Consider the following 26,069-nt stretch of genomic DNA (forward strand, 5'->3'; position numbering starts at 1 on the left):
TTTTCATGGAATTTAATTCATGATACAGTTAAATTATAACCTAGCTAAACTAAGCTAACTATAACTTAGCCATAAGTTTTTGACATGAGCTTCTTTTCTGTTGTTTGCTTTACCGATGTTTCATGACCCAGTAAATACGTTCAGCATGGTTTCAAACAAGGATCCTACTTAGATATTAAATTCTGGCCCATGATAAGGTAATAAAGCCAAATATTAACAGTGGTCATGTTTATTTTTCATAAATCTCTAAAAATAATTTACTGTATTTACACATCCTTTTTTTGATGAAATTGACTATATTTTAATCTACTCTGAATACCACCACAAATCCAGAGTGAAGAAGGAGACCAAACAGATTTTTCTAGGCATATTTACAGCAATAAGACTTTAATTATAATAATTTTTATGTTGCAGGATACAAACATTCTTGAGCAAATCGATTTGTATTATATTCAACAGACTTGCACACATTCCAACATTAAACAGAATAAGTCTCATCATTCATTACACAATAAAATGTGGTAATATGAAGCTTTGTGATCCATTTTCTCTGTAATAGTAATCTGTGTCAGGATGCAGCTAAACCATATTCATCTAGTTGGCCTGGATTTTTAGCCTGCATGCAAAAAATGTTTTTATGTCACAATAACATGAATTTCATTTCGAAAAGAGGCACAACTGCTATATATTATAAATACATGGTGAATACAAAGTTAAAAAAGGCAAGCTTGTGGCTGTTTACAAATAATTGCATAATCTACAGTACGTGTCTCCTCTATATGCAAAAAATACGTAATAGTAATGAGTGATATAATCCTACATTGCGCTGACTACATTATCTCCACACTGTCACACCAAAAGAAAACGTAAGCCACAGATCTCGCACACATTTGAACAAAATGGCTCCAAACTGCTTTAAAAAAGTTAAATATGTGTAATTTTTCTAAGATTGTGCAAGAAATTTTGTTTTTCATTTCTTCTACTGTCATCAACATAAATAAAGGTTTTTAGTTTCCTGTAGTTAAAACAGCCATTTGCCATGACAGACAGCGACATAGCTGTGCTGGAACTAGAATACCTCTCATATGAGTTTGGTAAAGACACCAGCCGACCATCCACATATATGCATTTACACCTAACATCTTTCAAGAAGAAGGCTTTGAGTCAGTTTTCACTTCCACAAAGATATTCTGTGATGCACTGTCAGGAATCATCTAGCTGCCCTCTGCATCATCCATCCATCCGTCCGTCCGTCCATCTTTTTTCACTTATGCGGGGCCGGGTCGTGGGGTCAGCAGCCCAAGCAGAGAAGACCAGACCTCCCTCTCCCCAGCCACCTCCTCCAGCTTGTCTGTGGTAAGACCAAGGCGTACCCAGGCTAGCCAAGAGATACAATCTCTCCAGCGTGTCCTGGATCTGTCCCGGGGCCTCCTCCTGGTGGGACATGCCCAGAACACACCTCACCCAGACTTGCACACATCCTTGTAAGATGCCTGAACCACATCATCTGGCTCCTTTCGAGGTGAAGGAGCAGCGGCTCCACTCTGAGCCCCTCCTGGAAGGGAGAGGCCAGCCACCCTTCGGAGGAAGCTTATTTCCGCCTCTGGTATCCACAGTTTTGTTCTTCAGTCATAAGCCACAGCTTGTGACCATAGGTGAGGGTAGCGACATGGATCGACCGTTTGAGAGAAATTGAGAACTTCGCTTTTACACTTAGGAATAAAATTATTAAATAAAGTTGTCATGGTGATTGTTATGTACACATTGCAATTCTGCTCATTAATTAGTTGGCACTCTGTGTAATGAGGGTTGTTGGGAAATCAGTTTTACCCCGGTTCTTTTTATTCCTCGAGCATCCAGAGATGGCACCGGACTCAGTAGTCATTTTCACAAAATCTTTATTCATCTTCATTTAAGCATGCACTTCTAGAAGGGAAGACGAGGCCGGTGTCCCTCTCCAAAATCTTCACTCCTTTGTCTGTGAAACACAGTTTTATAGAAGCGACCCCATCATAAACCCCCCCCACGGTGGGCCGCAAACTCTGTGTCTGTCTATGTGCACGAGCACATGAATGCCTACATGTGCGCGTTCCCTAGTGTCTATGTGAGTGCTCGTGTGTGACTGTGTGCACATGAGTGATTGTGCGTGACAGTTAAAACACTGTGGGTGTAGGTAACTCCCTAGAAGTCATAAAACCCCTCTCACTTCCAGACCACAGGTATCCAGTTACAATGTTGAGACCCCCCCCCCCCCCCCCCCCCATACATCCTCTGGGGAATTTCCACTCAGCATTAACTCTTCTCTGTTTTACTGTCACAGCTCAAGTGGGGGAGGGGTACAATCTACTCCTAAGTTCACGACACAATCAGCCTTTACTATATTGAGGGCAGTGTCAGTGTCTCTACAACAGTTCTACATTCTATGATAACACATTTCTAAACTCTAAATCAGCTAAATATTCTACAGGGTCAAAAGCATCAATTCAGTGCTAAGCTTGAATTGAATTATTGAGACTGACATAATGAGCTGTAGAGGGATTTGCAAACATGCAAAAATTCTGGGCCAAGCGAGTCTGAACAGAATGTCCGGACTTAGATAATAATAAGAATCAATAGGCAGCGAATTGCCAGCTAATATTAATACAGCAAGGCTAGAGAGCGAGGTGTTTTTCTTTCTCTATTTTGTTTCTAGGAAAAGGAGCAGATGCAGACAAGGTCAGATGTGGATAGAGTGGGGGAGAAGATCCACTCGGGAGACAGCAGAACCGGACACGTTGTTTCCCAGAAGAAGTAGTCATAATAACACTTGTTTTTGTTGTGGTATAAAATTGTAATACCTGCTTACAGGCTCATCATTTTTGTGAAGCAGACCTCTGGTTCACATTGAGGTCTAGCATGCTGAAACTTCAAGTGCTGAAATGAATTTAATCTTTTAAAAGACCGTTTCTCTTTCTTTAAGGAAGCAGAGGAGAAAGACTAACTCCAATACACTCAGCTCTCTCTTCACCAAGATGGATTGGTACAGCTTCTGCATCACTGCAGCCGCAGCACCAATCCGTCTGTCAGTCTCCCGCTCCCCTCTCCTATCACTCGCAAACAAGATACTTAAATTCCTCCACTTGGGCCAAGAACTTGTCCCTGATCTGGAGTGGGCACTCCACCCTTATCCAGCTGAGGACCATGGCCTCAGATTTGGAGGTGCTGCTTCTTATTCCCACCACTTCACAGTCAGCTGCAAACTGTTCCAGTGTGAGCTGGAGGCCATCACTTGATGAAGCCAACAGAACCACATCATCTGCGAAAAGCAGAGATGAGGTGCTGAGACCATCCAAGTGAAAGTCTTCCATCACTTGGCTACGACTAGAAATTCTGTCCATAAAAATTCCGAACAGAATCGGTGACAAAGGGCAGCCCTCGTGGAGTCCCTCATCCACCGGAAACAAGTCTGATTTATTCCTGGCTATGTGGACCAAGCTCTTGCAACAGTTCTACAGTATAAAGATTGAATGGCCCGTAGCAATGGGCCAGACACCCCATACTCCCGAAGCACCTCCCACAGGACACTCTGAGGGACATAGTCGAATGCCTTCTCCAGGTCCACAAAACACATGTAGACTGGTTGGGCAAACTCCCATGGATCCTCCTCAAATATCATTAGTTGGGTAATTCTGTTAATTTATGTTGATTTGAAGAAATGTTAAAAATAGGTTTCCAGCAACATTGTGTGATGAAATTGTGCAAAGAGTATCTCAGTTATCATAGTTTTTGAAGGAAAGATTTAAAAATTATTTGAAATGACAGTTGTTGTGTCATCTTTGGAGTTGCTTTACACAACAAGTAAACTGGAGTTTATTTTGTTGATGATGTAGTCATCATCTGCCTTAGATTGGCCTCTCGCCCAATGGTAGCTGCTATAGGTTTCTGAAACCCTTGATAAAGATAAGCGTCAGAGGATGGACATAGTTATCATTACCTGATTAGGCCTGTGGTAAAAAGGCTGCTTCTCTGATAGACGACAGAAGAACTCGTGATGAAGTGAAAAGCCTACTTACTCTAAAGTGAGAGGCCATTCCTGTCTGAAAGGTTTACAAGATAAATCTTAAGGGTCAAGAGATGATTAGTTTTTCTTAACTGGCTTGGCACATTTCTCCAAATATTTTTAGCTCCCTCAACTGTTCATCAATGCAGTAAAACACCATGTTTAACCACAAAAAGACTCCAACTTAAATAAGCAATGTTTTCATGTCAAATAATAAGTAATTGTCACAAAAACAAGAGGCTAATCTAAGACTATGTAAAACATCATAAATAAAATATAATAAGGACAAAAATAAAATACTGATATACAGAAAATGTCTTTAGTTTTAGATTGTAGAGTAATTTTTGTGTAGTGTTTAAAACTACAGTAGTGTGAAAACGTATTTGTCACCTACCTGATTTTCTTTTTTTTTTTCTTGTATGTTTGTCACATTTTAATGTTTCAAATCCTCAAACGGGGGATTTAGGAAGGAACGCTGGTTTGAATGGGGAGTCGAGGAGGGCATTTACGTGAAAAGGCAAAGATCATCTCTGAATCGAGGAGGGGGAATAAGGGTACATCTTTCGCCATCCTACAATGCTGTGATTGTAGACATTCCCAAAGTCTGTGATTGGTACTCAAGGCAACTAATCAATGGTCATGACAATTTGCATATTAATGATCAAGAAACTGACCTCGCAGTCCATTGTTTATTCAGTGGGCTAGTTTCAGTCCTTGTGCAATGTGCTGTTTATAAGGTTGGAGAAACCTGCAGTCAGCTGAGACTGAAGAAGTCACTTGGATAAGGATGTTTCTCCCTCTGACGCTACGTCCAGATGAACAGAATCAACCTTTTGGGACCTTCATTTAGAAACTCCATTTTGTCTTTACTAGTATTATTTTTGTTTGATTTTTAAATTTGTTTGCTGTTCTGAAACACTGAAGTATGACAAACAAGAAAATAGGAAATCAGGAAAGGAGTAAACACTTTTTCACACCACTGTATGTTTGTCACGCAATGCAATCAATTTTTTTGGTGATTTTAGGGTAAAAAGATCTGGGTTAAAAACAAATTTCCTATCTAATGATTACAATAAATATTTGCTTGCACGTAAGATTTATTGAACAGTATACAATATCAAATGCATGCATTCTTTTAGAATCAGTACAGATAAGGAAGCAAGAAAGCTAAATGATATGCTAGCTGCATCACAGTGTGCTGGATTAATTAACATTTAAATGCTCTATGCAACAATCTCAGTTTGGTTCATCTTTTTCTTCAACAACTGCATGGTCACTTAAAATTATGAGATGTAAATATCTTTGTTTCACCAGTGTAATAAAGGAAGCACCTTAGTACCTTTTTGTAATGACATTACTAAGGTTACAGGAAACATGACAGTAAATGCTAAACGTGAATGAACTGTTTCATGAAGAAATAAAGTATGGTGGGTGGAAGAAACACGAGAGAATTACTGAAGACAAAAATCAAAACAGGAATTTAACAATATGCACAGAAGTAATTAAAATTTTAAACATTTAACGTAACAAAAAATAACAAAGAAACAACCTGAACCTAAACTCAAACTGTAATATATTCACCAATAATTCCAAACCCAGAAAAAGCTAAATGGCAGGGAGATGACAGAAGTAGCTGATGATTTCCTACAGCTTTACTTAGAGCCATTTCTCACTATTTGTCATGTACACATATTGTATTACTGCAACAAACAAGTATTTGTCATTAGAACTGTGATGTAAAATTGGTACCTTTTCAGTGCTGGATGAGGCTCAATGTTTAACTGATAAACACTTACATTAAAATAAATGTTCCCGTCCCAATGAACCAACAGTATACACGTCAACTTAAAACATTAAATTATGATATTTAAAACAAGCAAAAAAATCAAAATGCTTTTGGAAACCGTAATCTCAGACTCTTACAATTAAAACCATAAATCTCAGGTTTGAATGGAGAATGCATTACATGTCTTCACGCTCTGCTATAAGGGATTAAAAACTACAACAAATTTTTAAAAAGAAAGAAATCAAAACATGATTTAGACACTCGTGATTAACACCTTAATATTAGCAGTTTTAATTGATATCTATAATATTCAAGATGCTTTTTGTATGAAATTCATTAAAAAGTCAAAAGTACACATAAACACAACATTAAAAGAGAGCAAAACAAATATTACTGTGATAATATGTAAAGACCTCGTGTCTCTAATCAGTGTTTCCTCAGGGATGTCCTGTGGGTTATCAGGCCTCAGCTGTTTCTGTGGAGCAAATGAAAAATGGGTGCTGGATGGATCAGTTAAATTTAAATAAAAACCAGTGCTGTCACCGTTAATCTCGTTAACGTGAACCGATCCATGTTAACACGTCAAAACTGGCAAATCCCCGTTAACGAGTTAACGAAGATTAGTCCCTGTGAGGGGTTAGAAGTTCACGCTAACGCCGTCATCACGACTAATACGATTAATAATTAACTCATCTGGAGAACACTCTGACTCAAAATCCTCTGAATGTTTCTGTCAACGCATTTCAGGCAGTTTGTCCGAAATTTGTCTATTCTGCACTACAGATGGGTTGAGTGCATTAAAAATGTTTATCGTGTTAACTTTGATGACGTGTATTAACATGATTAATGCTAACAGCACTAAAAACATTGTTCAAAATAATCAGAAAAATAGTTCATGATCACAGCCTTTTAAACAATTTGTGACATTTTAAGATTTACCCAGTGTGGTTACTTTTTTTCATCTTGATCGCCATTAAGTTCATCACAGTGTTTCTTCACCATCTCAAGATGTTCCAAAACATCTAAAAACAAAGTATTTGTATTTATTAAATATTTATTGTTAGTGTTTGTATTGAGAGGATTCCTAACACTTTATATATTCTGTTTACCTGGCAGTGAGCAGGCCTCAGTCTTGAGTGAGTGTTCAATGGAATCCTCCATGGTTTCCTCCAGTGTCCTCAGGACAGTTTCCTAATTTATCATCAAAACATTTGTTACTTTTTAAATAGGCAACTATTGAATCCAAGAATAACTGGACAAGAGATAAATTATTGGTTTGATATGTTTCAAGACTGCTTGGAAAAAAAACAAACCTTCAAATCGTTCAACTGCTCCAACATGGCATTTTTTGCCTCTTCAAACATGTACTTCTTTGACTCCACATGTCTCTCAATAGTGTCCCTCATCCTCTTCAGGGTGCCTGGTCCTTCAAATGCTGCTGCTTCTACAAGGAGACAATCATTTTCATGCACAGTTGAATAGAAATACCGAATTTTTCTAACCATAAGGCGCATCGGATCATAAGGCGCATTAAGCAAAACAAAACAGTAAGATAAGTCAAACTTTACTCAACTCATTCTTCTTGCTTCCTCCACTTCCGTATGTGAAATGTGAAAATGAAAATTACCTGAAGCGCCTCAATGCTATGCTTTATATTAACCAAAATGTCATATAACTGTATAGTGTAGTATTAAGTGGACACGGCCCTGATAATAAAGGCATTAGACTACGTGTCCTTTAGTGGTAGAATGTTGGAGACTCTCGCCCACATTTGTCTGTAGAAGTAGATAACAGGGAATCATCTCTCAGTGGAAATGTACTAGAATACTGTGGTTTAGACTAGAGTGAGACAGACTGTAATAAAACTGTTAAGCGCACACTGCCATTTGGAGATTCACTGCAGTGTCATGTAGGACGCATCTCCCTTCTGGAAGTAATAAAAGTGTAAAATGGTCTAGTGAGCAGTGTGTTGTCTTCCATTAGATGTGGATGTGTTGGTTTATTTCATTGGATATTTTTGAGTTTATATTAGTTTAGCTGTTGCTGTAATATATTCAGTCTCATGGCAATTTATTTGTTACTACAGACTGCTGGCAACACTGAGCATCTGTTGGCGATAAAATGGCCGGCGGTGACAATCCAGCAAAGTGGAAGTGTCTTGTCCTCCTTCCTGTATCCTGACCGATACACCATCTTGTTAGCTGCTAAACCTAAAAGAACTAGCCCTCACCTAACACTTCTCAACATTCAGTAACCTTACAAAAGTCACTGCTGTTTAGTTTTCTCTTTTCATTTATGTCTGAAGTGATAGCAGAGCTATACATTTTGATTTTTTGAGAAATCTCTCAGTCAGAACATGGTATATCATATTTAGGTGGAAACTAGTGAGCTAACGTCCTGCTAGCTTCTAACCCAGTTAAATTTAATAAATTTTGTTTTCATGGATGTCTGGATGTTAAACGGATTACGACTGGGATTATTCTGACTATGGTAGTCGTAATGTTCCGACAATCCATCAAGGGGTGCGGCTTCCTTGCTTACCAAAGTCGTACTAAAACATTTTTTGACAGATTTTTGAATGCCGTGTACCACATGAAATGGTTGGAGGTCAGTAAGCACAACCAGAATTCATACATAAGGCGCACCGGATTTTCGAGAAACTAAAGGATTTTAAGTGTGCCTTATAATGCAAAAAATAAGGTAATTCACCTCTTTCTTACCTTCGTAGCATCCTTTCATGTTATTCTTGATTGTCTCTGTCAGACTGTTGTAGATCAATTTCTTTTGTGTGAGGATGGTTTTGTTGAGCTTTGTCTTCATTTTGTTTTCCTTAGAAACATGAAATACAGATTAACATTATTTAAAACAGCATTAAGGTAAAATAACACAAGTTCAGTGTTTGAATGACTTTCTAATAATAGCTAAGCTAACAGGTTCATGGATAGGGAAGTTCTTTTACCTCGGTCTGGAGAAATGTCAGTTGCAGTTCGACATTTTTGTACTTTTCAATCAGTGAATCAGTGCTGAGTGAAAACGCATCAATGGCCCCATTGAAATTTCCACATCTTAGGTCGTTTCTGAATGGGGCAAAGATGTGGTTTATAATAGCAGTATTAGCAAGTTTATGATATAGTGCAATTTGGATACATGTATTGTTGTACATATTGATGCTGTTCAGAATTAGATTATTCTCACGGGAAGGTCTTTCTGAATTTTTCATCAATGCTTTCAGTCAAACAAGACGCTAATATCATGTTGAGGTCTTTTCGCTTCCCTTTTTTTGGTTTCTGGATGCCATCATTCCTAACTGCAAACTTTAGCGTCATGTGAAAAGCTCCGCCACTCGTTTTCTGAAACAAAACAGAATTTTTAAAATTTTTTTTTAAACACATGGTCACAAAGTATCCTTAGGTTTTGTTCCAGTTGTAATTAAAACACATACACTGGGGTATAAGAAGGACCTCAGTTTTCTTTCACACAAATTTTGGGATTTTTCAACTCCGTCACATAGGTGTTGTTCAAAAGCTTTTGTAATGTCTTCAGTTGCTTTTTTGACTCGATTAAGTTGGATGCTCAAGTTTCCCTCAAGGACTGCACACACCTCGTTTTTTTGTTCAACCTGAAAAACAAGAAAGATCATTATTTAAAGCAGCAAAACATCACATAATGGCTCTCTACTCGCTTTTGAGGCGGTCTTGACAAACCCAAGTTTACTCTAGACTCTAGTCCAATGATTTTTTTTTTTTTTTTGCCTTCTGCAGGCCAATCAGTCTCTATTCTCTGTGCTTTTATATGCTCTCTGTCATTCTGCCTTACAGACTTATCCATGCAACTCGCCTCCTCCCCATCTTCACCTCACCCTTCACTCAGAGCTAGGGCTGGGTATCGTCACTCATTTCTAGAATCGATTCGATTCCGATTCACAAGGTCCCGAATCGATTCGATCCACAATTCGATTCAATTCGATTTGATTCAATTTGAATCGGGAAATTTTGCCTCAGACATAATTCAGATCATGCATCAGTACATTTCTATATTTTTATATCTATAAAAAGAAATGTGACACTTGTGAGACATAATCAAAGGTGTGAGCGTCACAGCAGATGCCTTTGTGTCAAAGTAGTTGAGGATAAAACACAGAAAAACATGAAGGTGATTTTCCTGGCCCTAGATCTTATAAAAATATTCTGCAGTAGATCAAAAACGAAACAAAACCATTAATAACCATATGAACATTACGTGATGCTGCTGACATAAAGCAGAGATTTATTAGAGACACAGCTGAGCATTTTGCAATTTTGCATAATTTTAACAAGTTTAAATTTGTTCAGCATTCAACAGCAGAAATGAGGCTTTCTTTTCAGAAGTTAGGAAAAAACAGCAGCCGACAGCGCTGTAAACAACGGTAGATTTGTGCATAACAAGCAAGCGAATAATGCAGAAAAAAGATTTTTAGACGGGAAACTGATCTTGAAGTACAGAGAGAGAGAGAGAGAGAGAGAGCTGTGCATGTAGTGTGATTTTATCGAGGTGGCAGCATAACAATAAGAGGGAATTCATGACGATGTTTATATGAAGCGTAGTTTGCTGCTTCTTTTGCTGCTGGTTCGGTCAATATTGTTTGGAGAGAGATAAAAGCTGCAGCTTCAGAATCAGGACAAAAAGGGCATAAACACAAAGCGTGGACCCGCCGACGGATCAGAATCAGCGAGCTGTCGGCTTTCAGCCCCGACTGTGTCCGGGCCGTCGGGTGAGAAAGGCGACATCTCACTGATTCTGATCCGTCGGAGGCTCCGGGCTTGGTGTTTACGTCTTTGTGCAGAATTCGTGTTCCTGCTCTCATTTACTGTTTTAGCTGTTTGGTGGTTGTTGAAATTTTGTGAGGTTTAACCTGAGATTCTGGCATTTCGGGCAAAATAAATTTATATTAAAAAATCGATTCAGGATTTTAATGAATCGATATCACGTTATCCAAGCGAGAATCAATTTTAATCGATAAATCGATAATCAAAACCCACCCCTACTCAGAGCCCCATCCAAACTACCATCTTCACTACCCCAACAATCTAGACTCTCGGGGTCCTGTCCTAACTCCCATCATTTCATCTGTGGTCTCATTGGTAAATAACTATTTAATCAAATTCTGTATCTCAATAAATAATATTCAGTTCTTCCAAATAATCTCTCCTCTTTCAATCACTAATAATAAATTACCACATATAGATTTATGATGTCCAGTATCCCACATTTTCAGTGAAGGTCAGCATGTCTTACAATATATGTTAGTAAACTTTAGTGAACATTTTATGAACATTTTTATTTTATGCATTTTCTAATGACCTTTAAGAAGATTATGAATGAGGCTTTATTGCCTGATCTTACCACTTCTCTGCTTCTGGCTCCTTGAATCAAAGACAGAATCCCATGAGCTCCAGACACATAGTTTGAGGTCTCTGAATGAGCGTCATTTAGATTTTTCAAAATTTCCTTGAGTTTCAGTATTTCTGTTAGAAATTGAAAAAGAAATATAAATCTGAGCAATACATTTTCTGTTACACAAAAACATACCATCACTGGTAGTGACTTCACCTACCATTGACATCTGGATTTACATTCTCCCCTTTGAGGAACTCTTTGGAGCTCACTGTGAAGACTTGGAAACTATCCTCACTGAAGTGATTCTGAGAACATTTTTGTTAGTCAGTTTTTAATTTTGGACCGTTTAAGAAAATAATTGTTTTAGATTTTGCTGTCAGATTGTAAATTTACCGTAATCGTTTTCTGCTTTTTGAATTCATTCTTCACTGCTTTCTTGACTTTGTTTCTTTTAGAAAGGAAATAAAAATTGGATGTAAAAGTAATTTATTGTTAGTATTGTAATGGAAAATTTCAATTATTCTTATTTAAGGTTCAAGCATTTGTGTGCATACTTAGTTGTGGCACTGTAATGAAAACTTCCACTGAGCAGTCTAAAACTAGATGAACCTATTTCAGCCTCAGTAGTTGAAAAAATAACTCCTTTTGCAGGTGGTGATAACGGCAAGAGCACGAAACAGGATACGCATTGTTCAGTTAGGTTTCAGAGCGAGCTGCGTCACGTGCTGTATGATCACTTTTGGACTTCCTCACTTTTTTGAGGAATAAATAAAGGTGAGAGCTGCACTTCTGTTTCAGAGACTGCATGACGGCGCCTGACTGTGTGTGCTCTCTCTCATGCGCATGATAATAACGAATGTTCATTACAGCCGAATGTGTCTGTGGACTTTGTTAATTAAATTTCTACAACAGTATTTATCTAATTAAAAACTTATTAAAACACATATACATTGATTTTTTTTAAATGTATAACTTTTAATAATGACTTTTAAACAACAAAGCAACAAAAAAGTGAAGTGTATGGTCACCATGTGTATCTGTGCCAAACTTTCTTTGTAATTTGATTTTTTTTGTATATTTGACTTACATATCATCTGGTTTTTCATAATCTGACTTGGTGCAGATAAAATGAATTTGCTGACACTCGCCACCATTTCCCAGCAGGCTGCTGGCACCTTCCAGGATGTCCCAGGCTTCTCTTTCTGATGCTGCTCGAGTTATTTCAGTCACAATCCAAATTGTAGAACAACTGGCAATAAACTGAAAAGGAAATGAATGCATGTAAATTATAAATAAATAATGCTTTGAAGAAAGATAACATGACTTCTGTGAATTACCTCTTTCCACATTTGATCTCTGCTTCTGTTAGAGTCACCGTTTCCAGGAAGGTACATGAGTGTGACGTGATGAAGAAAATCATTGTCTGGCACTTTGACAGTCACACACTTCACAAGTGGCCAGTACCACCTCTTTACTTCTTCTGTCTCATTTGACTCATTTCTTGTATATTTCACCAATTCTTCAGACAACCCTTCAGCCTGCAAAAAACAACAACAACAAGATAAATATAAGCCAATTGAATGTATGTGCCCATAACAAAGGTTTTAATGATTGCATGAAAAAGAAGATGGGAAATTAAAATAAGACATCCTATCTCAAAAATCTGAAATTAAAACCAGGAAAATAAATCCAAAGTAATTAGATTTTTTTATTTAAAAAAGAAAGAAAGAAAGAAAGAAAATAAACCTTTTTTATATTTTACTGTGGATCACAGTAAGTGGCCTGGTTCTTATATAGTGATTTCTTCTACTGCATGTAAACATTTGAAGCACTTTATAAAACTTGCCTCATTACCCCAAGCACTTTTTTCTGGGTATGTTATTTCTAGCTAACACTTACAAACATTCATTCTCTGATGGATGCATCGAAGATCAGCTTTACAAATGTGAAACTCTTCAACACCGCCACAAAGAAAACTGCAAGCTCCATAGTAACAGGATAATCAGACAGCAACAGGATAGTAAACCATAAAATTTTAACCACCACAATTTCACTTGTTTTTTTGTTTCTTGTTTGATGGATGTCAAACATTCTGGAAATGAAGCACATCGACATATCGCCGACATATATCTGCTCAGCAATAAACTGCAGCAACATCTGATTCACCAATGCTTTGTCTCTGTCTGCACTCTCCATTAGGGTGGCATTACATAGCGTGGACATCTTCTGTTAAATCCAGAATTGAATTCAAAATCCTGCTCCTCACATACAAGGTCTTAAATAATCAGGCCACATCTTATCTTAATGACCTTGTAGTACCATATCACCCTATTAGAGCGCTCCGCTCTCGCTCTGCAGGCCTACTTGTTGTTCCTAGAGTATTTAAAAGTAGAATGGGAGGGAGAGCCTTCAGTTTTCAGGCCCCTCTTCTGTGGAACCAGCTTCCAGTTTGGATTCAGGAGACAGACACTATCTCTACTTTTAAGATTAGGCTTAAAACTTTCCTTTTTGCTAAAGCATATAGTTAGGGCTGGACCAGGTGACCCTGAATCCTCCCTTAGTTATGCTGCAATAAACGTAGGCTGCCGGGGGATTCCCATGATGCATTGAGTTTTTCCTTTCCAGTCACCTTTCTCACTCACTATGTATTAATAGACCTCTCTGCATTGAATCATATCTGTTATTAACCTCTGTCTCTCTTCCACAGCATGTCTTTATCCTGTTTTCCTTCTCTCACCCCAACCGGTCGCAGCAGATTGCCGCCCCTCCCTGAGCCTGGTTCTGCCGGAGGTTTCTTCCTGTTAAAAGGGAGTTTTTCCTTCCCACTGTCGCCAAAGTGCTTGCTCATAGGGGGTCATATGATTGTTGGGTTTTTCTCTGTATCTATGAAACGCCTTGAGGCGACTTTTGTTGTGATTTGGCGCTATATAAATAAAATTGAATTGAATTGAATTGAATTGAAAATCTTCCTGCTGCAAAGGTGCAGCATCAGGGTAGCTTAATGCTGCTTGGGTAACTATTGACTGCTCACTATGTGATGTTCATAAGCCACACACTGCTATGTATCTCACCCAAACTGTGGTCTAATATATGCTTTAAACTGCAAGTATTCCTTTGTTCTAGAAGAAGAACCAGATTTTATTTTGGTCTGTATTACTGCACACTTACTGAGTCACTTTTCAAAATTTTTATCTTGGACATTTGAAACTCTGGAATATCTCTGAAATATTTGTTGTCCATGAGGCTGTGAGTTGATTTTTCTTTCCACTCTTCTCCATACAGCGCTGACAACTTTCCATCAGGGTCAAGACAATCATCATTACCACCATCATCATCATCTTCTTCTTCAAGAGCCAGTTTTAGGGACTGCACCTCATTTTTCCAATCCTACAAAAGATTATATCTTAATTTTAGTAAAGCAGTTTTTGTATCTACATTGTAACACATTACTTCAAAAATCACCATATTCATATTTCATTCTACCTTTTTTGTAATGAACTCGATGTGTGCCTCATACTTTGATCCATTGGTAGCCTCCACCTTTATCATTACTGAGGTACATGCACTGACACTTCCAGAAGGCAACAGGCCCTCCTTATTTATGATGGCATTGATTAAAGAGCTCTTTCCAGCCCCGGTTCTACCAAAGACACCAACCAGGTGTCTCCTTTCTGTCTCCAAATCTTTGATTTTATCCCTGTTGAATGAGTTTAAATATGGATTAACTGACCCATTCTCAGAAATATCAAACTGAAAATGCAGTAAAATCAGAAAAAAATTGTTTTTTAAAATGTGTTGAAAAAATTCAACTTACTACTGGAACAAACTACACAGCTCCATGTTGAGCTCTGACCGAGTTTAAATCTTTAGTATGTTTATTATACCAAATACCAGCAAAATGTTACAGACTGTCCCAACTTCCTGGGAAATGGTTGGAAGAACATCCAACAAAAATAGAAAATCTTTATTACTCACTTTAGGAAAGCGCTGAGCTTGTCACGGCCATGTAGTCTTTCACTGACACGTCTCATTATGTCTTTGACATCAGACAGTATTTTTGTTTCTGTCAGAGAAACAGAAAAAAATCCTAATAAGTAGGAACCTGGAACCAGTGTAATGCAAATATGGTCCACTGATATGCAAATGTAACCCATGGTTATTTTATTGCCAATTGTATTCTATTTTTATTCTAATTTTAAGTGTTACTGTTTTGTTAAGTGTTGAGTTTTCCCATTTTCCCATGAATGCACCATAGCGCTGTGCGTGGTGACTTTCTTTCACTGCATCCGCCTGCATGGAGCTAGATGCGCAAAGCTGTGTGGAGATTCAGTCCTGCAACGTGTTGTGCTACAGAATTAATGTTTTCTTTGAAGAATATCCTGGCTGTTTTTTTTAAGTGGTAGAAATCTGCTGCAAGGACCAAGCGATGCCATCTAAGGACTGGATGCCACTAGAGGTGCCTAGAAAGGACGTTATCAATCTGAAGGCCACCTGTTTCCTTGGAGAGTGGTAGGATACAACGATTTGTAATTTTGTTTAAGGATTAACGTTTTTTAATGAGATCTCAGGACACTTTATGTTGCTACTTTTTTCCTTTTTGGGTCAGATCTGATTCCACTTAACACAAAACCTGATGCACCAAAAAGCAAAACAGTGACTAAAGACAATTCAAATAACTTGAACACTTACCACATACTGAACACAAAGTGCACTGAACTGAAATGGACAGCATGCCTGACACATTTATGGACACTTGAAGTGATATGTTGTACATTGTTGAAGATAAAGGTTTGTTCATGTCTATGTTTTGGACCATTTAAATGTTGAATACACTCAAATCACTTTTTTCCTTAAGTTGTTGTCAGTGTCTCATTCTGAGTGGAAGGTTTTTCCTTCTTTAAGTTGAGTTACCACTGCCAGTCTCCTTACGATCCTAACTGATCCCAACAAGAGGAGATTCTGAAATATTGTTTTTTCCTTGACCTTGGATGACAGATTACTGTGGATTTGACTGATTTTGACTACTCAGTTAAAAATGGTGACACAAAGCAGGAATAAGTGTGAGGATTTCATATATGTGTGTACCTGACTGTGATCCTGCTGCACAGTTGTCTTGTCGTTTAGGAGATGGTTGCCATTCGCCGAACTCAAGTTCTGACTTTCTTTTTCCTTTTTGGATTTAAACAAAATAATACAATTTAAAAAGAAAATCTGAATATTGAAACTTCTGATTATGGTGTATTTTAGATGTTGCAAAAATAATACTGTGAAAATAAATAAATAAATTAGATGTATTAAAATGAGAGTGAGATACATTTTTCTCACCTTTTTCACTTATGGATGGCAAATCCTGTGGAAGCATATAAATATTCAACTTTCACATTTGAAGTTAAATTATTATAAATTGTACATGTATGCATAATTGAATTTATAGAAGAAATCATTGCTCCTGTACAGAAACAATTTGTTCTTTAACAAACTGTCAAAAACATTCACATGCACTTTTTAAAATGTACACACTTATATTTACATATATTCTCAACTAGCACAGTGATTAAAAAAAAAGCTGTTAGGTTAAAATGTGTATTCCAACATCAGGCAACTACATCAGTTGTTTAGTGGTTGGTGGAGGTTGTAAGAACTTTAAGTCGCAGGGTGGTCAGGCTTGTGTGACTGGGGCTTTGCTTTGACTCAGGTCACCTTAGTGTATATTTATGAAGAATGAAGGCATGCTGCTTCATTATCTGATTTCCAATAACCCTTACCTGATCCAAATCAGCTGTTGCTATCACTATGTAGCAGGGTGTGGTTTTTGCAGGGTGACACGATAGGACTTTCATGAATTTCCCCCATGCACATTAGTGGTGTGAGATACTGCTGGATTTGGTATTCCTTTTATACTAAGTAAATAAAGGCCCAGTATCAACGATTCTGATACAGATACTAATGCTTTTTAATAATTATGGTGGATGGTGGATCAAACTGCTAAATCAGAATGAATTTTCATGACCTGTAAGTGTTTGGGGGATTTTCATTTCTTTGGATTATTAATTAAACCCAAGGACAGAAAACATATAATGAGAAGTCTGTATCACATCTACTTGTAGTTTAAATATAGTAACTGCACAGTATCCCTTTTACAGTTAACACAAAGGGGTTACGATATATTCGGGATATTTGTTTCAATCACAATAAATGTTATTATGACACTTGAAAGCAGCAGCACTTAGATAGACGGCCAGGTTGCCTCTTTGATGATTCTAGGAGTAACAAAGAAACAGAAACCAGTATCCCAAAAAGTTAATTCTGTTCATCTAGACTGTTTTCAGTGGGAGAAACGTTTCATCGCTCATCCAAGTGACTTCTTCAGTCTCAGCTAACTGCAGGTTTCCCCAACCTTATAAACATTTGCACTTTATATAGTTGGGAAAACTTGGGATTTACTTACCTGGATGATTGAGCATGTATCAAGACAGAAACTAATATCAGTCTCATTATGCTCCTATTTATCAATATCAAAACAAACTTTGGCATCTATGTTTTGGTTTGATCTGCCCACCACCAGGGCCATGCAGAGCTGTTTAAAGGGGCGGGTGCTCAAAGTTAAAAACAGGCACATAGAGCCAGGCTGAACAACAACACACATTCTTTAAGAATCTAATACGGAATCGCATCATACTATATCACTGTTTTACCTGATGGGGTACAATGCTGCTGTTGAGGAGTTTCTGCTGATCCTGCTCCTGATAGTGCAGGAGGAACGGGCTGTGTTGACTAAAGAATACGCTGTACACCTACTTACTGGCTTTTGTTGCATCAGTCTCCTACAGCTCTGCACCGCTCAGACGGCAAAAAATGCGCGTGCTCTTTGCGAGTTCGTTCCTGGTTCGTAACCAGCACGCTCTGCCATCAAGGGCAATCATTGGTTAATGGTAGTCATGTGACTGATGGAAACCACATCCTTTTACTTAGCAAAACTATGATTAATAGTTAAATATTATTGTTGAGGGGAACAGACAGGACTGTACAGACTCCACACGCACACAAAAATAAACAAAAAATAGTAATAAAAATAAAAAATAAATAAAAATTATACTCAAGAAAAGGGCACTTGGGGCACCCATCAGGAAAGGGGCAGGTGCTCAAGCCCCCCCCCCCCCCCCCCCCTCGCACGTGCCTGCCCACCACTAATACACACATCTAACCTTCACCAACTCCTCCAACAATGAGTAGTCTGCGTGCAACCCCAATTCCCTGTCGTACAATCCCTTGGCACCTTACCAGAACGCTGTACATCCCTCCTCGACCAAAGTTGGGTGTAGACATCCCGGTAACACTGTACACCTGCTGCACCTCCATGGCGTCCTCCTGGCATTCCTGTTGAAAATGTCCCAGGTCCCCACACTGCTCACGCACCTGTCCCTGTGTCTGTGCAGCCACCAATGAGCCAGGTACAGCGCCTGTCGCTGCCAGGACCTGGGGATAGAAAGCAAAGAGGAAATGGTTGTTGGAGCGTAGCCAGTGGTCCTCGATGGTCAGTGTCGCTGGCACAGGCACGGAAAGTTTGCTCCTTGGGGCCAGTAGGGTACCAAAAAGTGATCATCTGCCAAAAAGGGGTTTCCAGCATTTGTCAAAAAGTTTACTGCAGGAATTTAAGCTGTTATAAATTACTTGTTGACTTAAAATCTGTCAAAAATATTGCTCATGATGAATATCAAGTAACTTCAAATCAGGGTAAAACGTAACTGACAATAACAATGTTTTTTTCAAGAGAGAGCTAGCCAAGAGGGCATCAGAAATAACAAATATAACATCACAGTTCTATAATCAAAAAGAACTGGATTGATGACAATATGGGTACAAATACGCATAAAGTCATAAAGATACTTGGAAGACAGATCATTTCTTTATTTTATATACAACCCCTTCATAAACCCTGTTGACTAAAGTGTATTTACTAACATAAGTAAAGATATTAGACTTAAAAAACCAAAACATCAAAAATCACTCTTTTGCAGATGCTCACCTCCCCTGGCTGCGATCTTCTGGGGTTTTCCGTCCGCGCCGCCAGGTGTTCTTCAGCCAGCCTCACTGCCGCCTGCAGATTGGGTGGCTTGCGACACTTGACCCAGTCCGCCATTTCCCTTGGGAGCCCCTCCACAAACTGCTCCAGAACGACAGCCTCCAGCAGCTGCGCCTCCCCACTGCCAGGATGCAGCCACCTCCCCGCGTCGTACAGGAGCTGCTGGGCAAAAGCCGAAGGCCCTTCTTGTGGTCCCATGCGGCAACCACGGAAGCGGCGACGATGGTCTTCTGGAGAGAGTTCCAGGTGGAGCGGATTCGCAGCGGCCCCAGACTGAGGCAAAAGGTTTAGTAGCATCTGCGTCTGCCGCTGGTGCAGTACTGCCTGCTGCTGCTGCAGTACTGCCTGCTGCTGGTGCAAGTCCGCCATGTCGGCGAACATTTGAGCCAGTGCGCGACCTTGCTGTAGATTCTGTGGGTTTGACATGTCGTAGCGGCAAGCTGGGCACCACTGTATCACTCTGTTACTGATCTCTGTTATGACACACACAAGGAGACAGTTCTGCGTCACGTTTCACTAATAGTTTTTATTTAGTTCACAACTCGAAGCCACTCGTTTCACACCGTGGCAGGCATCAGCTCTTTCTCCCAGCCTCCCCTGCCGCTGTCACCTGAACTCGCTCTACCCCTCACCTGATGCTAAACCACAACCTGCCACAAAATGATATGTTGAAATTTAATGTAATTAGCGCACCATAAAAGTTCTAAAACAAAGTCACCTGTATGTATTAACGTAAGTGACACTTTTCAGATGAAAGATAAGAAATAACAAATTAATTTCACTCTGGGTCCAGCCAGGCATGGACTGGGACAAAAAATCCGCCCGGGCATTTTGACTAGAGACCGGCCCACCAGGTTATATAGGAAAAACCATAAAGCCTTTGAATGAAAACAAACACTGTTGTCACAGTGATGTACACTGTCTTGTTGGTATATATGTATCAATCTAATAAACTTAAACCTACACCATCCTCCCTATTCTGGTATTCGAAACAGTACTTAATGGAAATATTAAACAACCTAACTAATAGGGTTGACAAATCCTACCCCCCCCCAAAAAACAAAAATAGGGAACCACCCCCCACCCTCCGCCTCGTGATGCTTAATTGACATAATCGTCTTTAATTTAATGCACATGTAAAAACAAATGCACAGAAATCAATTATTAACACACTACAATAATGAAATAATAATTTCTTCAACATAATTGTAGACTGCACAGATGATACCTTCAGAAAGGAAAAACTACCATAGCTTAGAGTATATATTAGACTTAATATTTACTAGATACAATAATGGATTTTTATACATTTTACATCAAATGAAAACTTTGTTTGTAAGATTCAGATAATTATTTATTAAAAACCAGACATTTTAAATGAGAATTTCCCGGTTAATGCCCTACCTGGCCCCCCGGCAAAACTTAGCTAGATCCGCCCCTGCACAGTTACTAGCTGTCAACTACAAAGCATCCTGGTGTTATTTGTCTCTCAGAAACAGTTCATAACTTCCCTTCAACTCATTCATGTCACCTAAAAGGTAAACCTGTTTCTCCATCACCTGTTCAGCTCTGATGATTCAGTAAGGACATTTCCTGGTTTCATCTTCATGCTTCCCTCTCACCACATATCCAAACTGATATCATGACCAGCAGCTTTTACAGCTGTGTTTGCAGCAAACATCAGCTGATACTAGAAAGTAATATTGAATCAATTCTAACAACAGCTGATCAAGCTTAAACATGCTGCTATTGTTTAGCTCGACATCCGCTGGTTTCCTCTTTCTGGTGCAAAGTGGGCAAGCGAGAGAGACGGGACAGAAAAGACGATCAGCTGATCATTGATCAGTTTCATGACTGAAGTGCCAAACAGGAGAGGGAGAGAGAGAAGGAGAGAAGAAGAGGCAGCTGTGCAGCATAAAGACGCAGAATAACTCCAGCTTTCTGTCTTTTTTTTATTCTAGCTGAAGTACGGGACAAATCGTGTTCCTTTTCACCTCAGTACCATTTTCTTATATTTGTCTGCAATAAGACTGCTTTTGGAGCCATTGCCCAAGCAAGGGGGAGGGTGCATCCAACCTCCTCGGCTGTAATTGGTCCAGCCCAGAGTTTATCATGACACTTTGGCCAATCCATGAACTTTCATTGTTTATACCGTTACAGAACAAAACAAAACAAACAAACAAAAAAACATCTGCCCATCAAAAAACGAAAAATCACCGCCTACTGGGCAAATGCCCGGTATGCCCAATGGCCAGTCCAGCTATGGTCAGAAACCAAGTAAAACCTGATCTGCCGATCAGGGAATGAGAAAAGCAGGAAGGGCTGACGAGAGTGGCTGGATGTTTGTCAAATGTAGAAACTGTCTTGGTTCATTGTTGTCTGTATATCAAAGAGTTAAAGGGGTCAAGTAGAAAAAGAAAGAAAAACAAAAAAACTTTGCAAAAATGAATTATAATAAATTAAATAAAAATAACAAAGAAGAAAAACTTACATCACTTACAACAGCAACAATGAGTTTGGTGACAAACAGAGGTGCTGTTTCAACTTATTCAGATTATTCTCATGTACTATTTCATCAGAAACACACATTGATGACAAAGCAGAACAACAGGATCTGACTATCCTTCTTCCTTCTTCTTCTGACAATAAGAGAAGTAAAAAAAAAATGCAGGGAGGCACACACTGGAACAGGGTGAAAAGAAAAATCTAGCTAAAAGCAAAAGACCAAAAACAAAACTGAGACTCGGTTTTGCAAAAGGTGTAGTTGACTGTTTGGCAAAAGGCAAGTGAAAGTGGATCTCTGCATATAACACAACACTAAACCTAGACAGAGTAAAGTGGGTGTGAAGGGAAAAGCAGAACTCAGAAAACAAAAAAGGGGGTGGGGGAGATGAAGAAGTGGTGTTGATGCATGACTATCCTTCTTCCAGAGCTGTTTAGATAGATAGGCATAGTCAAAAGATGCTTATATTTAACTCTGTGACGATTAAACACATAAAATATGTAATAAAATAGCCTTGTCCAGATAACAGAAAAATAACTGCTATGGAAAGTCACACGTAAAGCAAGGTCAGGAAGCCTGCTGGAGGCAAAAAGTGTCATGTTCTTAATGAAAGAGTACGACAATAAGACTCACTTTCAGTTTCTGATAAAAAGGAAATGAAACTGAACTAAAGATTAAATCCTGCCATCTTTCCATTTACAGGTTTTCATACACAAATCTCCCTAATGCAAAACTTCCCAAAACCTAAATGCATTCACCAAATTGTTTCTGGTTTTCTTTATTACCAGTGTTGGGGAGTAACGGAATACATGTACCGGCGTTACGTCTTTTAAATGTTATACCTCTGAAAACAGTCGTTTATTGCAATGAAAGTCAACATAAACATTTCACATTCTGTACTGCTCAATGTCACAGAGTGGAAGGAAAAGATAAATAATAAACCAAAATAATAAAGCGCTAACTATATATATATATATATATATATATATATATATATATAAATATCTGAGAACGTTTCCTCACAAAATGGATGATGATAGCCACCTTTCTAGCTCCTGTCGTTTGCTTAACGGCCATTATATATATATATATATATATATATATCTGAGCACGTTTCCTCACAAAATGGATGATGATAGCCACCTTTCTAGCTCCTGTCGTTTGCTTAACGGCCATTATATAGTACAAAACTGAGGCTTAAAATTACTTTGTCTGTCTACTAAAAAAAACTATAATAAAATGCTTCAAGTTTGTTAGGATAAATTGAAATATTTAACCAGACAGTGCTGCTTTACAGATTTGACATTTGTGACCAACTTTAATGCATATAAAATCAGAGACACTGATATTAAATTCAGATTAAAAATTCAAACTGCTCACCTTTGGTTGAAAGTAATGCTGGAAAAGGCTGCTGAGGGAGATGTGAAGTAAGCAGTGGGACACAAACAGGACACATTAATTATTATTATTTAATACATCCTTTGCTTTGCTCCTGCTAAATAGCTTTAATAAAATATCCTGCATTCAGAAAGTCTAAAGTAAAGAGCACAGAAAAAGTGGTTGTATGAATGGGCGTGAATGGGTGAATGAGGCAAGTTGTCTAAACCCCAATTTAAGATGGGCAGCAATACCTCAACTGAACATAATGTCACTGGAAACAGAATAAAAACATTTTTTGACAAAATACTTAAAGACTATTGCACTTTAAGAAGGGAAGGAGAGGAGAGTACTTTTTCTCAGACTTAAGCTGAGTTTGATAGAAAAGTTCTAACGGTCTTAAGTTCTCCGTTCTAAGACCTCCACCCATTTTGTGGATGAAAAAGTTATTTTAGCCACAGAACATCTGATATGATTTCTTGGCTGTGCGGACCAATCAGTTTCAGTTTATACTGTTTATTCTTGTGCTCTGTGTGCAGCTGGGTTTGCTAGTTCAGAGACTTTATAGAGCGTATTAGATCATGACAACTTACACCCTAAACCTCCCCACCCCCAACTTCCTGGCGCATCCCACGGCTCTGGAGAATGTACAAAATGTTTACATTGGACTGCAGAACAATGTTGCAGCACTTTTAGTAAAAGATTTTATGTTTCACAGTTAACATATCACATCAGTATCAATATCTGTACCCATCAGGGACGCATTTCAATACTTCACCTTCAAATCTCTGCAGCCACTTACTTAGGCCCAATTTCTTCGCACAAAATAATCCATATGCAAGAAACTAAAACTAAAAGATAAACTGTAATATTTAATTTTAAAAGTACTGTTTGAAAATGAGGCCTTTGTAATCAACTGCTCCTTAAATGCAGTGACTCTGATTCTATATTCAGATAAACTTTTATTCAATTCAGATTAAAAGTTTAAACTACTTACCTTTGGTTTAAAGTAATGCAGAAAAAGACAGTTGACAATAAGAGAAGGAAATAAAAAAATGCAGGGAGGCACACACTGGAACAGGGTGAAAAGAAAAATCTAGCAAAAAGTAAAAGTCCAAAAACAAAACTGAGACTCGGTTTTGCAAAACGTGTAGTTGACTGTTTGACAAGTGAAAGTGGATCTCTGCATATAACACAACGCTAAACCTAGACAGAGTAAAGTGGGTGTGAAGGGAAAAGCAGAACTCAGAAAACAAAAAAGGGGGTGGGGGAGATGAAGAAGTGGTGTTGATGCATGACTATCCTTCTTCCAGAGCTGTTTAGATAGATAGGCATAGTCAAAAGATGCTTATATTTAACTCTGTGAAGATTAAACACATAAAATATGTAATAAAATAGCCTTGTCCAGATAACAGAAAAATAACTGCTATGGAAAGTCACACGTAAAGCAAGGTCAGGAAGCCTGCTGGAGGCAAAAAGTGTCATGTTCTTTTTTTTTTATTTTATTTTTTTATTTTATTGAACTTTTAATTGCAGAGCAGGAAAACAGCAGTCACCAGCATATACATACACAGGACAAAGATGCATCTACAGGTATAGCAGGATGTGGGAGGCAGAAAGAAAAAGCCAACAGCAATAGTAATAAACAATGAAAAAGGTTAACAATCGTCCCTTTGTTGCCAGGCTAAATCCCGAAAGCCCGATTTCAACCTCTGAGCAGAAGGAGTGTCCAGGTGGGCCAAAAAAGGGTCCCATATGCGATAGAAAAGGAAAGGTTTGTCCTTAAGTGCTGTAGAGAAGGCTTCCATTGGCATAATACATATCACAGACTGTAGCCACTGGTTGACAGATGGGGCCTTATCAGAAATCCACAGTACCATAATGCACTTTCGAGCGTAGTGTAGCAGTATGTGAAGGAGATCTTTGCTGCGAAAGCCGGCAGGTAGCTCATCGTTTAGTCCTAACAGGCAAGTCCTTGGACCCAGATGCAGTCGGCAATTAAATATAGTACATAGCTTATCTATGAGTGATCTCCAAAACTGTAGAATAACAGGGCAGCTCCACAGACAATGAAAAAAGGAACCAACAGCAGACTGACATTTGTTACAGAGATTAGGCAAAGCTGGAAACATTATGTGTCTCTTCTCGGGTGTAATATAAAGCCTATTTATAAGTTTAAACTGCCTTTCCCAAATAGAATTAGATGCCAAGGCTTTAAAAGGACGACAACACAACTCATCCCAAGCTTCAGCATCTATAGCGCCTACGTCTGATTCCCATTGGCCCTTGATTTTGTTAGAGTTATCCATTCTAAGATCAGACAGAATGTTTTAAATCTTTTTAGTGATACATTTTATTTGGGTAGTTTTTACCATGAGTGATTCTATAGTAGAAAGACCAAACCCTCCATTAAAATCCTTCAATTTAGAAGTAATATAGTGCTTTACCTGAAAGTACTTCAAAAAATCCTTATTGGTCAGACCAAACTTGCTTTTCAGTTGATTAAAAGTAAGAAGAGAGTTCTCATGAACAAGATCACCCACTGTATTAATCCCTTTTTGAGACCAGTCCGCAAAACCAGCCCGAAGACCAGGTAAGAAGTCAGGGTTTTCATGAATAGGAGTAAGAAGGGAGAAACAATTATAATATCCTTCCAGGAGCCTGACTTTGCGCCAAATAACGAGCATATTCTTTAGCACCATATTATCTTGTGTTATAACTGTGGCTTTACCTGAGGAAATATATAGCAGGTTCCGCAACGGAATGCCCTTTAAAGAAGCGGACTCAGCGCTGAGGTAAATAGAATCCGGATCGTCCATAAACCATTCTGTAAGAAATTTAAACTGTGCAGCCAAGAGGTATTGTGGGAAGGAGGGAGCGGCAAGACCGCCTTTCTGAACAGGCA

General features: G+C 38.6%; 1 protein-coding gene across 1 annotated transcript; it reads right to left on the reverse strand.

The window, feature by feature from the left end:
• Positions 1-5,118: 5,118 nt before the first annotated feature.
• LOC146711362 (nuclear GTPase SLIP-GC-like) lies at positions 5,119-20,241 on the reverse strand. Its single transcript, XM_085454208.1, has 20 exons — positions 19,228-20,241; positions 18,483-18,677; positions 16,527-16,551; positions 16,287-16,370; positions 15,177-15,264; positions 14,685-14,898; positions 14,370-14,588; positions 12,539-12,739; positions 12,289-12,461; positions 11,595-11,649; positions 11,419-11,506; positions 11,208-11,329; positions 9,268-9,444; positions 9,021-9,175; positions 8,785-8,902; positions 8,546-8,654; positions 7,139-7,269; positions 6,935-7,016; positions 6,765-6,847; positions 5,119-6,300 (listed from the first exon to the last, which is right to left on the reverse strand). Exons 1-19 carry the CDS (start codon positions 19,708-19,710, stop codon positions 6,774-6,776), a joined length of 2,793 nt encoding a protein of 930 aa, XP_085310334.1. The 5' UTR covers positions 19,711-20,241; the 3' UTR covers positions 5,119-6,300; positions 6,765-6,773.
• Positions 20,242-26,069: the final 5,828 nt, after the last annotated feature.

This window comes from Copadichromis virginalis, linkage group LG4 (genome assembly GCF_057382275.1).
Source record: "Copadichromis virginalis isolate Kocher_CV1m ecotype Utaka linkage group LG4, C_Virginalis_male_GT1.1, whole genome shotgun sequence".
Classification (NCBI taxonomy): Eukaryota; Metazoa; Chordata; class Actinopteri; order Cichliformes; family Cichlidae; genus Copadichromis; species Copadichromis virginalis.

Coding starts and splice junctions, on each gene's coding strand:
- LOC146711362 (XM_085454208.1), bottom strand. CDS start 19,710: ATGTCAAACCCACAGAATCTACAGCAAGGTCGCGCACTGGCTCAAATG. Junction 14,899..15,176: donor AAGCTCAGCGCTTTCCTAAA/GTGAGTAATAAA, acceptor CTCATTCAACAG/GGATAAAATCAAAGATTTGG. Junction 8,655..8,784: donor TGACATTTCTCCAGACCGAG/GTAAAAGAACTT, acceptor CATGTTTCTAAG/GAAAACAAAATGAAGACAAA.